The 14,616-nt window shown below is 41.4% G+C and overlaps 1 protein-coding gene across 2 annotated transcripts in view; it reads left to right on the top strand.

Annotated features, from left to right (window-relative positions):
- sgk1 (serum/glucocorticoid regulated kinase 1) overlaps positions 1–14,616 on the top strand; it is a 34,271-nt gene that overhangs the window by 5,574 nt on the left and 14,081 nt on the right. For both annotated transcript variants that reach the window (XM_031870241.1, XM_031870242.1), the window contains 2 exons: positions 3,245–3,484; positions 13,844–14,059. In XM_031870241.1, coding sequence (XP_031726101.1) covers positions 3,245–3,484; positions 13,844–14,059 — 456 coding nt within the window. The remainder of the gene's footprint in view (positions 1–3,244; positions 3,485–13,843; positions 14,060–14,616) is intronic.

Below are 14,616 nucleotides of genomic sequence, written 5' to 3'. Positions count from 1 at the left end.
GTGTGTGTGTGTGTGTGTGTGTGTGTGTGTGTGTGTGTGTGTGTGTGCGTGTGCATGCTCCAAAACACTGTTGCATTACAGAACCCACAAGTGTCTGTTGTGTTAAAATCATGACATCACCGAGCTGGCGGGGTCCTACAGTTAAAGATCTACTCAGCATATCCTGCATTATGCTGCAGTGCTGTCACAAGGCTCATTTCCTGTGCAATGTTAATGGTTTGCTTTAATTAATTGGTTTTCTTGGTGTGCGTGTTTGTGTTGAGTGTGTGCGCTGACGTCAACATTTGGTACAGCTTTCTGTTTAGGCACACTTCATAGGTTTTACTGCTGCCGTTTTTTCCCCATCCAATCCAACTTAAGTCAAATTGCAGTTATGTTCACTCATTAGCATCAGCATTGCACTTTCATATGTATGTCTTGGACATTTAATTGAAGATTTACAACCCAACTGATGACTTTGTAGACTATTAAAGTGGATATGATTAATTATCATTTGTAACTGACTAACTAACCCTTGTAAATTACTTATTTTCTAACAATCCACCAAATCTGCAGTTATAAATGTTAGTAAGTATAAACGGTCATGGGTTTGTTACCTTTAAACGAGACATTTTTAAAGATTTTTCACAATTAGGAATCTTACGTTGTTCATATTACTGCCCTGTAGGCATCAACACATTGTTGATTAACATGAATAAAACCATTGATTCCAAATTGTTAACCCTTTACGAAGTATGCCGTACTAGAAAGTAGAAGATTGTCTTGTGCTTGAAGTATATGCATGGCATGCATAAGAAAAATAACAGATGTAGAGCTGAGAAAAAAAAAGAAGAAAGAATGCATGAACAGAAAATTAATCAGCAACTAGTTTGATAATTGATTAGTCATTTGGTCATCAGTAATCATCAGAAATTGTCCGAGCAAATGTGCAAACAAAGTCAGGTTTTCCGATTTGCTAAAACTGTGAATTTCTGCCAAACTGGTTGACATGATCGGGGGTTTGCTGGACTTGTGAGCTTCAGTTGACATGCTGTTATCTGTCAAAACCCCACTTAGTGTTTGTTGCAGTCGCTCAAAACATGCTGAGCTTGACAAACAGTACAGCTTCTGCTCCCTCAGATCTGAATAATTTGCCGCAGATTTACATGAGATCAAAAGAAAACATTGAGCAATGTATCTTCGGGGCAAGATGGGAAGGAAATGACTAACATTACTTCCAGCTTGTGGAGGAGAGAAGGATTGATGCATTGATTAAATAATTACAGTATTGCTTTGGGAATATGGCACAACATTTCCTAAACATATTATAGATCAGATGATAAAGTAAGTGTTTATTGCACAGGTTGTTCAAGTTACCACATTTTCAGCGTCAGGGAGTGAATATATTTCAGGATAACAATTGGAAACACTCAACCTTCATGTGTACTTGATAAATACTCCTTGGTTTTAGGTTACTGGGAAAATTTAGATACTTTTCTAGTCTGGTTGTGTCATCGACATGGGTTCATTCTTGCAGTAGGGCTTTCCGAAGTATGTGTTGGTCTCAGATGGCGTACAGTATGGTGTAGATCCCTGATGACTCGGCCTGTTGATACGAACAGATTGTGTTGTGTTAACACCCACGCACAAACAGACATGCACTCCCACAGGCACATTCTGCTCCGATAAGTCTCCCATGGGATTTAAAAAAAAGAAAGAAGTGAAATATGAATCAGGTATTAAAATCCTGAGGCTCTATCAATCTATGCAGCTATCTATGATACATCTTTAGCTTTTCTTGCCTTTCTTGTGTATATTTATGTATAAAACGTCGGTGCTCCACCATATCAAGAAAAACAGAATCTTACAAGTTACATCCATCAGCTTTTGATCTATGACGTGTTACTTCATAGATCATATCTATGAAGTAACACGGTATTACTTACCCTGTAAGAGTTTAAATGACGGTGGAAACCCATAAAAAATATGATGTAATTTATAGCGCTTCAGTGAATTTTAAGGTTGGTTACAAACATATTCCTACTGCTGTGAGCACTGTGTTTTTGTGCCTGAGGTGTTAAGCTCTAAATGACAACTCATCAGTATCATGGTCAGAGTGACATGTTAAACAAGAGGTATGACAGCGCACTGTCTGATCCACAGGGTAATGCCAAATCATTTCTCACTCTGCTTTCGATGCGATAACAAATATCAAAGGAAAGAATCCTCTAATTGGATGTAATGTCAATCCAACGTTCATGTTCTGTGTGAAGAAACTTGTGTGGTAGCATTCTTATTTTACTGTAGGTGTGTGTCATCAGATATGTCTGCTAGTCCTACAGTGGCTGGTTTGTTTTTGTGGTGACCTGCTGGAGTGTTTTTCCAAGTCTTTTTTTTCCTTCAGACCCGACATGCCTTGACGTGCTGTCTGGCTACCCTTCGACTTAGGCATTCAATCCCTGTGTGTGTGTATATGTGTGTGTGTGCCACAGCTGTCTGCACTCTGTGCTGCACAGTCACACAGGCTACTGCCCCCGCTGTGTGTGTTTGCTAAATGTTCGATTCACGCTGCAGGATGAGATTTCATAAATCTTCTCCTGAAAATGATGCTTTTCTTTCCCTGTCACTATCCTTCTGTCTTCCATGATCCACTTTTTCGGTTTCCTCTCCACTTTCACCACCTTTTCCCTGTTCTCTCCCCAAAACCCGCCCACACACACACACACACACACACACACACACGCGCACATCGGATTTTACGGTTAGTGACGGTGCTTTTCTGGGAAGCCTTGGTCACTGCAGGAGAGATGTGTGTGCAATGTGCACAGAGAGAGCTTTCCGACATTGCCGACATTAAAACAAATAAAGTCAAAGGCAAAGATTTTGAAGAAACTTGAATAGACGTTACGCTGAGTCTTATTTGAGGGTTCTAACAGCCTTGTGCTTTGTATCATCTACATGCGACTGGTATGTGTGTGTGCATGTATGTCATTCTGTGTGTGTTCCCCTATCTAATTCATCTAATTCACGTGTGGCAGAGAATAGAAGCAATCTGTGCCTCTTTGAAGGTTTATTCGGTGTGTGTGCGTGTGTCTTGAAATGACATGTAATCAGTGATGATGAGAAACTCCTCTGATCAAAGGTTGCAGCTGGCAGGACTTACAGTGTGTGTGTTTTTGTAAAGAACATGTAACATTGAGCTCACTTTAACAGGTAAAGTGAGATCAAACTTACCTTTTTCCCTCTACGCTTATTTCCTGTGTAGGTACGAAGATGGATGCGAAACCCGAAGGTCAGCGTTGAGAAGGCCCAAGGGAACAGTCTCCTTTACTCCTGTCCAAAGTGTCCACTGGCCGATGACCTGTGGTACACACACTTCCCCTCGCCTTACGGCTGCTGTCACTACGGCGGCCTGCAGGGCGGACAGTACTACCACCAGGAGACAAGCTCGCCGTGCCCTGCCAGTGGGCAAACCAGCGGCCATGACAAGAGCAACGGCTGCAAGGTAAAAGGAAAAACAAATATATATATATATATATATATATATATATATATATATATATATATGAGAGAGAGAGAGAGAGCCAATGAATGCATTTGTGTCAGCAGTCAGTCACTGTACCTTGTGAAACACAATCACCTGCAGTATAATTTGTCACCTCCATCACACACACACACACACACACACACACACACACACACACACACACACAGTCAGACATTAAAATAGGTTAAACAAGCCAGATTTAGCCAGATTATCTAAACCATTTTATTCTGCAGAGGTTCACTTCAGCTCTCATTACTGTCGTCAGTGTTGGAACAAGTAAATGGCCAATATACTTCATTTGATACTGTTTTTTACGTGGGAATACACTACATTTAAAGAAACATGATAGGAAATCTAAGGGGTGAATGAAGAGTTAATAAGGACAATGAAATCTAATTTCATAATGTGTGCCATACAAAGAGGAAAGTCCACTCCCATCATCCTGCCATTCTCTCACCACAAACGTCCTCCTCTGACCTGCAGGTGCAAGTCTATCCACTAACACACTCTGTAACAACACTCATTTTACAGAGCTCCCTCTGTTTGCCCATTAGCGCTCATTAAAATAAGTCAAAGAAGCAAATTAGGTATTAACAGGACCCAAGGCATTGTTTTGTTTGTCTTCATTCTCCCTTTAAGCTCTACTGTGAGTGTTGTTATGTAACATAAACAGTAAGAAGACTGGGGCGTTTTTCAAAAAAACAGTGGCTGGTGTTTCTGAACATGAACATTGTATCAAAATTAAATAAAAAATGAACTCCAGTGAATGCTGTCAACAATGGCCTCGCCCAAACACACACCAGCGCATTCACTCTGATGCTGCAGGTGTCCAGGTTGTCCTTGCAACTGCAATCATAATAGCCATCCCCCTCTTATCAATCATCATACCCATCAGATGGTTCCCTGCTTTTGTGTGTGTGTGTGTGTGCGTGCGTGTGCGTGTGTGTGTGTGTGTGTGTGTGTGTGTGTGTGTTTCTCCAGTCCCATGGGCGACAGGAGAGAATGAGTCATCACTGTCCCAGTAAGACAAAGCCACACTGTGCACTGTGTGTGTTTGCATGCGAGTGTGTGCACCGAGAAACAACGTTGACTCATGTAAGGATTTCTAACAGGACCGTGCTGTTGTGCACCAGTCTGCTCTCTTTCCTTCAGCCGCTACGTTTGGTTTTTTTCCATTTTGTTTCATTTTGCTCTGGATTTCTTCCAGGCAGTTCTATCTCACTCTATCTCTCCATCAATTCCACCTCTTGCCCTCACAACCAATAGATCTGTCACTCATGTCTCACTGGAGATAACCGGTGTGAGTGTCTGTGTGTATGTGTGTGTAGAATGAATGGGTGTTGCGGTAAGGCTGGAGCAGGCTGGGGGTGGGGGTTGTCAAAGAGGAGGGGTTTCTGTGGTGAGTCATAGCTAGTTTACATAGTATGTGTGAAGTCAATGCAAGGTCAATGTGGTGTTAAACGGGACTGACCTATAGCAGCTACTCCAGTGTGGTTTTGTGATCCGAGACTCAATCAATGATTACCCCCTTTAAACTGGAAACTTACAACATACAGCAGTTAGATGCACAACCTAAATATGGACTGAAATACACCCTTCCTGTATTTGACTTTGTGTGCCATTGCCAAATACTTCACTACAAAAACTCAGCACACAGACGTCATGTTCTGCGCTCTTTCATACATACTGTACCATATCTCGGCACACTCTGTCCAAACACTTCACAACTCAGGCCCTCAAGTTGGCTTGCCAAACACTCGCAGAGCAGGACACTCGTTCAACAAATGGAACAGTAACGGAAAAATATTCCCGTCGCATGTCAAATGCACCGCTCCGCGCTCTAACGAGGCCACCCACGTCCTGACTCAGATGCAAATGAGCAAAGCTTCAATAGGAAACTTGTCAACGCATCAAAGTGAACTGTATCAGTCGCTGTCTAACAAGTGTCTTAAGAAAGTGGGGTGATGATGCCGAGAGGCTGCCGTCACATTTTAGTGGAGGAGGAGATGAATGAGACGCGTTGACAGACAGTCTCAGCTTAGGCCTGTACTCATAAAGTGTGCAGAGACAGAAGGGAAAGCTACAGGGACATGTGTCATGGTCTCATATGAAGCTCTTCATTCTTTACTTTTTATGCTGTTGTAAATGTAAATGCTTATTATTAGCTTTTCTCATTGTGAGCAGCAGCTTTTGAATTTGTTCATCTGTACGTGGCCAAAGGTTTCACTAACCCCTTAGAGGCAAAACAAACAAATAAATAAATCATGAACTCTGCAGTATTTGAATTAATGTCAGGACATCTACCTTCTCTCTCCGGAACAGCTTCCATGACAGATTGCCCACCTTCACCTCCTACTCATTGAAAATCCATCACAGCAGTTTTCTTTGTCTTTTTTTCTAATTACGAAGCATTAGCACCCTTTAGAATGCAGGTAGCTTAGCTCAGCCTTGACCCAGTGCTTTGCATAGCCTTCACCCCTCTGTGCTGCTTTAGTCTATCACAGCCAAGGCTAAATATAAACCAACTTTATGGCGCTGATCTTATTATATTATGAAATCAGTGTACTCAATTTATGGTGCCTGCATTTTTTTTTCCATGGGGTGATAACAGGAGGGGAGGTTTACTGTAAGTAGGAGGAAAGATTGGCAATTTGGAGGAAATTAGAATTGAAAACAGACAAAGGGTGAACAATAATGGCAGGAGAGGAAAAATGAGCGCAGTTGAGGGATTGGTGGAGCTAAGGGGAGAGACATAAACACTGGACACAGCAGTGATATAGAGAGGGATGAGAGGAGCTGAGAGGACAGTATTAGTAGTAGATGGAGGATGAGGTCAGAGCATGTGCCCCACTGCCTGAGCATGACCAGCAATCAACAGCTTATCAATCCTCCTGATAAGGAAGTCCTGTACTGTCCCATGTATGCAACATCACACACACACACACACACACACACACACACACACACACACACACACAGAGCTAATACAAATGCAGCCTTTCCACTAATCTCTTATATCAAACCTCTACTGTTCTTGATGAAGACTAAATTAAAAATGAAAACAACATGAACTTTTGCTGAGTGCTGGTTGTCCCGTGATGTTATCTCTCTTGTTATCTCACAGGTTCAGTGCTTTTCTAGAATTTTACTGGAACTTCGGAAAACACTTTAGATTGCATGTTGTAATCAAACTGCTACTGGAACTTATCAAGTTATAGAAGATACCAACAGAACATTATGTATTATATAAGCCATTACCCAAGTTGCTTAAGGCATCCTTTTCATTTCCTTATGGACATTTCTGGGTATGGATCATGTGATAGTGTTGTTAATCAGTCAGTGTATTTGCTATTGTTTAAACACCAACTTTATCCACAAAAGCCTGACCCGCTCTGTCCATTTGTGTTCACTGTCCAAAACGTATTCATGCAAGAGAAAAAGAGAGAGAGAGAGGGCAGGAGAGAGGAGGAAGGAAGAAAGGGGAGAAGGAAGGCAGGAAGGGAACAAAAAAGATTGGGGGTGAAGAAATCCAGGGAGATGAGAGAAGCCAAGCGTGTCAAAGAAGAACAGTGATTTTTATCTGCTCCCAATCCAGCCTGTGTTGTGAACTATTGATTAGATCTCAGCCAAAAGTGGTGAAAAATTGAACATGAATTTCTAGAAACCCCATTTGTCTGCGAGGTAAGCTCATTTTGTTAACGTTTTGTTCGACAGCTGGAACTAAAAGCTTGATCAAAGCTATATACCTTGTCCTCACAGTCAAAAAAAACACCCAGCTCAGATGATCAGTGGCATTTAAAGAGTGCGTTTCTCATGTGGAAGTTGGCCGTACCGGTTCATTCTCCACAGTGACAAAACAGAGGGGGACGACGTGTGACGAATCTCCCTCTCCCTCAGCAATGACAAGGCCCTGCAGGCTAAGCTCTGTTCCATGAATGCTAATGCTTTGTGTCTGAAAGAGTGAACGAGAGCGGGAGGAAGGCAATTGTTGGTGGACTGATTTAATTCAGAGATCCTGTCAAGTGAGTCTGTCAGTCGGTAACAAGTGCAAATGCAATTCAGGTGCCATAATCAGATGACCATTCTTGGGATTTTAGTAACAGAAATGCCCACACCTTTATCCCACATACTAACTTCTGTCTAACGTTGTCTTGTCTTGACTTTCATGGTGCCCGAGGTTTTCTAGCATGAGAATACGTTTCTGCTGGACTTTGGCTCTTGAGTCTTATCTGTGAAGTGTCTTATTTGTGCATTCTGAGAGGGAAGTAGATCACTTCTTAATGAAGCTAATGGTTAATGTGTGTCATATTCAAAGGTCGCACCATGACACTGCTGACCCTTTCAAGGCAAGGATGCAAATTCTGGACTCTAGTCATCAGCAACTAATTAAAACGGCGAACTCCGGGTGGAAAATCTTGGTTTTTGGATGATTTGGTGTTTTTTCGCGGGTATTTAAGTAATTATTAGAAAGTATAATGAAACAAACAGGCAGCTATCTAAAAAAGAATTATAGACTCTCGGACACAGTCTGAACAAAACAGTATGATTCATTGCAGGGCTGTTGTATTGGATAACTAAGTGCACCCAGTGAAAACATTTTGTAGTCTGTGTCTTTCCAAACCAACATTCAGTTCTCACCTCACCTGCCAAACAGCTTACCTTATGAAAAACGTCCCTTGAATTCCAGCCGTAGATCTACGCATTAAGCATGAATTACATAACTGAAAAAGCGTTTTTTAGCTTGTATTGGGAATAAGAGGATCAACCCACAAGGTCCAATTATATTTGATACAAAGAGTTACACAGAGAGTACTGGGAGCAACAATCTATTTCCAAGTGGTTAGCTTGTCATGCATATGGTTCCAATACCAGGGGAAAATGCTTCTCATTCCAAACTTCTGCTGTACACTTTTAAACAATTCAGCTAATTGACTCAAAACTTTCTTTTCTCCTCGTTAAAGACCTCAGCACATATTCATGGCACAGGTCAGAACCCCCTGAGTCTTTTACACTCTGCGCTCAGTAATGAAACCGGTGAAGTGCCAGCTTAGCGTTGGTATTAAGCCAGTTTGTATCAGTCTGGCACACTTCCAGCTCCTTCTTGTCCTCCTGGTAATACTGGTAAAGTCAGCTGGTTGACCTCGCCTCTAAACTTATTGGAATCATGCTCTATATCCTTTACAACCGTGATCATTTCCTGCCATCATTCATTGCTCTTCCTGTTGTTATGACTCAGGTTTTTTCTCTCCTCTGAGTTTTAAACATATTTAAGCAGCATTTAAATGAGGAAACTATCCCAGGCTCTGGAAAGCAGTTTGAAGCTATACCCTGTTTAGCATACACGTAGCAATGGGGAGCTACTAATCCTCTGCCGTTCATTCGTTCCAAGGCCAAGTGCTCTGGCAGTGGAAGAATGTGGTTGCAGTAATAAACTTTCTTGCATGATTTCTCTTCTTTGCTCACAGTGAATGTATATATACGCACACCCCGAAATGGCACAATGCATTTGTTTCTGTTGCTACTGCAGCATTGCACAGGCTTCCTCTGCCAAAGCACAAAAAAAGGAGATAAATACAGAAGGCACTTCATACCTTGGCTGCGGTTTGCTGGATTTGTCGTGACACAGGGGGATGTGTGAATTAGCTTTGTTGTGTTTTACCCTAGCTATAATAAACTAGAGGGGAGCTGAAAAAGGAAAAGTAAAGCAGGTGGTTTGTGATGTTAAGAGCCATGCTGTCTAATCTGTGTCTGGTTTGATACAGATAACCAAGGCATTCGGTGTACTTAGAGAGAGATATCTGCATGACTGCATGTTGTACGATGAAATGTGAGGGTGAGTGGGTGTGAAGAAGTGACACATCTTTATTATTGATAAGACTTTCAGGGTTTCAGTGCAAGAGTGCTTGAAGAAAGGGGTTAATCGTGAGGACAACCGATATTGACTGATGGATAGGTGTATTAACTGACTGAAATGGACTATAATGTAGGATAAATATTAGTGAATAATCAGTAATTTGAATATTCACAAGACTCAAAAGACAGGTAACAAATTCTTTATCCGTTTCTACAACCCATGTGGTTCAACTCCCACCGTATCAGGGAGATCCACTAGTATCCTCCCTTCCCAGTCTCATCGTGGGGGAATTGTTGTTGTTCTAATCTACCCTGAGAACTCAGCTAATCCCGTCTTCCATCTTGATGTTCCACAGCTAATGCCAAGAAACTGCTGAGCCACAGAGACTCTGCAGCACCCTGACTATGCAGTGTAATTTTGTTTCTTCTATTTCCACACTCAGCTCTGAAACTGCTTAGTGCATTGAGGTTTTGGGTCTTATGGCTCTCACTCGACCAACTAAGCCTAGAGTTGACCTGATCTGCTTCCACATGGACAATGTGCTTACTCATGGCATTACTAGTGCACAACAAGCTATTGTATTTGTTAAATACTGCATTTTGTTGTTCTGTTAAAGCCTCAAACCTATTATTCCATTTCCAGTTCAAGTCAACCTTAGGACCTCATTCTGGTTATGTGGTGCTAAATCCTGAATCCACGAACAAAATCCAACGTCATGCAACAACAAAAAGGAGAAATAATCTAACATTCAGAGTCGAGATGCAAAACGAGTGTATTGGCATGCTGTGGAACCTGTGTTTTGAATGGACAGTTAGCACTGATATCCAATTGCATGGATCAAAGTGGTGGCTTTGATCCAAACTGAAATATATCAGCAACTATTGCCTGAATTTTGAACAGACATTCATGCTCTACTGACTTTCGTCATCCCCTGAGTGTTCATCTAGCACAACCAGGATCTTATGTGTCGTTTTGAGTGAAATGTCTCCACAACTATGAGTTGGATGACTTAGGTGACTTTTCCTAAGACACAAACATCAGGTTCAATATTCGCATCAGCCTCAGCTAGCATGTTATACCAGCTGTATATAACTGCTAAACATTAGCATGTTAGCATTGTCTTTGTAAGCATGTTAGCCCAGTGACATTAGCATTTAGATCAAAGCACTAGGTAGTTACCCTCAAACATCTAAAATGAAATATGTGAATTTAATTTGCAACATTTTTAAAGTCAGTGTATCAATGTTTTCACCTTTGACCAAGTCAGTCAAACTGTGCTCAAGTAATGTAACATGTTTGTCTATCTCAGTCAGACTCAGTAAGGCTTGATGTCACAACAATGGAGAACGAAACAAATGTCATAAAAGCCCAAGCGGTGAGTAAATAGGCTCTTCAGCTTTTCATTTACAAGGAACATTGCAGAGATTGAGACACACTGGATGACCATGAATAGGACCATTAGTCAGTAAGTCAGGGTTGACCTCAGCGCTCCTCAGGATTTATGAAAAGAGTCAGAATATGACCCCAAAGGAGGAAAATGGCCTCAAAGCAGCTTAAGTTTGAAATCCCAAACTTACTCTTTTGTCTGTTCCTCTGTTCAACAATAACATTTCAGTTCTCTCTGTCCTGCTCTCTTTTGGTAGACTATTTTCTTTAAAAGTTTGTGTTTGCGATCAAGGAACTAGAAAAAGAAAGGCAGAAGAAAGAGCAGTGACCTTGGTGTTAATGAACAAGTCTTATCTCTGCTAGGGAATGGGACGGCTTATGTAAGAATATCTCACACTCTCGTTCTCTCTGTTTATCTTTTTGTCTTTCAAACATATTTTCTTTGTCTCCATATCTCCACTCGCACCTCGTTCCTTTCTTCTACCAATGCTCGCTCGCCTTCCCCTCATTTCATTACTCTTTGATGCTCAGACATACTGTATGTGGGACGTCACGCAGCTTGTTAGAGGTGGAGGAACACACCGAGGAGAGCTGGTAGAGGACAGATAGGGATAAGCAGGGCGATGCAAAAAAAAAGGGGGTTACCAGGAAAGAGGGTCATAACACAACATAGGAAACACCTTACAATGCAATACAGCAGCTTTAAATACCAGTTTAAAAAAAAGCATATTACATATTTTGTCAGATTAGCAAATAATCTCTTAAATGTCTTTCAGGGACTGTGGCTAAGTGGATAGCAGGGCCGTCTTTCAATCAGAGGGTCGGCGGTTCGAGCTCCGGCTCCGCTAGTCGCATGTCGATGTGTCCTTGAGCAAGACACTTAACCCCAAAATTGCTCCCGTAGCTGTGCCTACGGTGTAGAAATGTGATAGACTCTGAATTGTAAGTCACTTTGGATAAAAGCGTCTGCTAAATGACTGTAATGTAATGTGACTGTGTGTTTCTGACCACTGTACCTCTCTGTCAGTGCTGTTTCTCTCTTTCCATAAACGTCTTGTCTACCCCTTTAGGAAGGGACTTCATGCAGAACCTTTTCTGATGTATTATGCATGTGTTTATCATTATATGTATTTGCAGTACAAGCAGTGTTGTCGTGAGTAGCAATACAAGTGATGTGTTTACGAGAATGTTCACAATGTGTTTTTCAGTTGCAGCTTTATCACAGTACTGTATTGTATGGCTAGATTATCTGTATGAGAGCAAAGGGCAACTCTTAAGGTAAAGGTTTTACGTAACTCTGTCAATGACTGAGACACTGTTGTTGTTGTTTTACATCTTTACAAGATGATGTGGAAAGAACACAGGCAAAGGGCAGTTGAAGAGGTTAGTGAAGAGGAGGCAGACGGAAGGGGTCTGATGAAGTCTGGTATGGTGTGTGGTGTTGTTATTTCTTGATTTATGGAGCTTTGTGGCTGATGACTACATCCTGGCTGTAGTATGAGAATTTCCCTGTATTATATTATATCCTGAGTTTATGAGGTGAAAGGACACATCTTATAGGACAGGCCTTATGCAACCTAACTAATAGCAGGACCACTGTTGTCTTAAAGGGTCGCAGCACAAAACCAGGTCAAAGGGGAGGGAAAGGAGTTAAGAGAAAGGGGAGTCTGGAGATGGTATTCATATACGTGTGTGTGTATGTGTTATACTTCCTGTGGACATATTTTCTTACCCATTAAAGGAACGCATGGTACTTTCTCTGGAAGGTTCAGGAAGAGGCCATACAATAAAGAATAATTTGAATGATAAACATGTACAGGTCAGGCTAGTAAAGTCAGTTTATGGGTCTGTACATACATAACTATGATGAAATGTTGCCAAGAGAAAAAGTGTTGTGTGACCTACATATGGATACATCCACTTTGTCCTTGACTTCGTTTGTGTATACAATTTGGATTTGGCAATAAATATGTAAATATGTATGTACTTACCATATTCATACACATGTTTTTGAAATAAAGAAATATCTGAATTAATTACTGAGTTTTATAGGTGCTTGTTGGCAGATTTTGTTGGACACAGCCAGGCTAGCTGTTTCCACATTTCCAGCCATTGTGCTAAGCTATGCTAAGATAACCAACCGCTGGCAGTAGCTTTATGTTTAACTCTCCATCAGAAAGCGACTAAACGTATTTCCAAACAAAATGAAATTCTTATTCCTTTAACGCTTTAATGGTAATATCAATATGTATTGATTGAATACAATTTTGGCAAAAAGTTACTGTATCACTTTGATTTCACAGTAGATACAGATAGCTGTAGTCCTTAAAAACACACACACACACACACACACACACACACACAGACGCACAGTATTGTGACGGAATGGTATCATATTGTGTTTGACACTCTCTGCAATTGTTTGGATCCATTTTGTCCTTCCAGCACGGAGCTATGATTATAGTCAAGGGAGCAACCTTTCATACACAGGGAAAGTTTTTTTGCCGAGTTGCAAGTTTTGAACTCTAATACTCGGGCACTCGCACAATCTCTCTCACACATGCCAAGTTGTGGTAATGCAGAGGCCAGTAGAGCAGCAGCCACTGATAGAGTCCTTAATAAGACTCATTTGAAATGGCTGCAGTCACTGAACCTGTCCACTCTGTGTGCCAAGGACACCATAACAGCTTTACATAACAGCCATTCTGGGTCACTGGTCCACCTACAGTATGCAATTTGGTTTCCTCAGGAACTCCTTCTCTCTACTGTAAATGTGAGCTTGAAGGCTATTTTTTTTTTTACTTTTGCCCATGATATGTATTCAGTCAGTGTTGCCTGTCACATGCTAAATGATTGAGTGCAGCTGTCACACAAGAGGAGATTACTCCCAAAGCTGAGAACTTACTCACTGCCTGCCTCCAATGCGAATGTGTCCTTCAGTTATTTTACTCACAAAATGAAGGTGTTGACTCAAGCTGTGGTCATTTGTTAGCTGGTCTTAAATGTTGCTTTTATTCCACATGTAGTACTTGGTTTTAAACTATTGCAAAAACACCTTCACTTCTCTGCGCTTTCAGGTCAGGAAGTGGAAGATGCTTTCCCGCCATCACGGCGACGCTACAGGCAAGCAGAAGGAAGCAGAGTCAGACGTCCACCTGGGGGGTTGTCAGTCCTGGGGGATCCACGCTTCGCCCCTCATGGCCAGCCCTGTCATGCTGGAGTGCTCCGTCTGCAGCGGGCCCTACATCAGCTACGCCCTGGAGGATACCTGGCAGCCACGTCAACGCACACAGGTAAGTTAGCCAACAGCTAATTAAATTATGCAAAAACTAATTTATTACGTTAATCAGTGGATTTTTTTAGTACTTTTAGTATCACTTTTAGTACTGACCAAAACTGTTTATTGGTATTCAACCGAACAAGACCCACCTTTGTATCAGTACTTGTAATTGGGCTACTTCACAGACCTATTTTAAATAACCCTGTGGCATCATCATTTGGTCAAACCAAACAAGACTGCTAAAAACCAGTCTGAGAAAAGTTCATAACATAAGAAATGATGGACAGTTTAATGGCTCTACATATATCATTAAAAAATCCGCAATTAAATATTAATGAACGGAAAGCCTACTATGGATATGACTCCATCAGATCTCTATACTGAATCAATAAACAACCCAGAAGAAAGAGAGGAAAAGAGCCTGAGATGCAAATATTCAAGGAGAAAGGGGCATGAATGGAAAAGTGATTGTTGACTGCAGAGAGATGTTAACAGTATAAGGGGATGTGAACAGCAAGCAATATGTGTGTGTGTGTGTGTGTGTGTGTGTGTGTGTGTGTGTGTGTGTGT

Source organism: Anarrhichthys ocellatus, unplaced genomic scaffold, assembly GCF_004355925.1.
Source record: "Anarrhichthys ocellatus isolate YVR2014 unplaced genomic scaffold, GSC_Weel_1.0 scaffold52, whole genome shotgun sequence".
NCBI classification, from domain to species: domain Eukaryota; kingdom Metazoa; phylum Chordata; class Actinopteri; order Perciformes; family Anarhichadidae; genus Anarrhichthys; species Anarrhichthys ocellatus.
The sequence above is the reverse complement of the archived record's forward strand: the minus strand, read 5'-3'. Positions and strand labels throughout refer to the sequence as shown.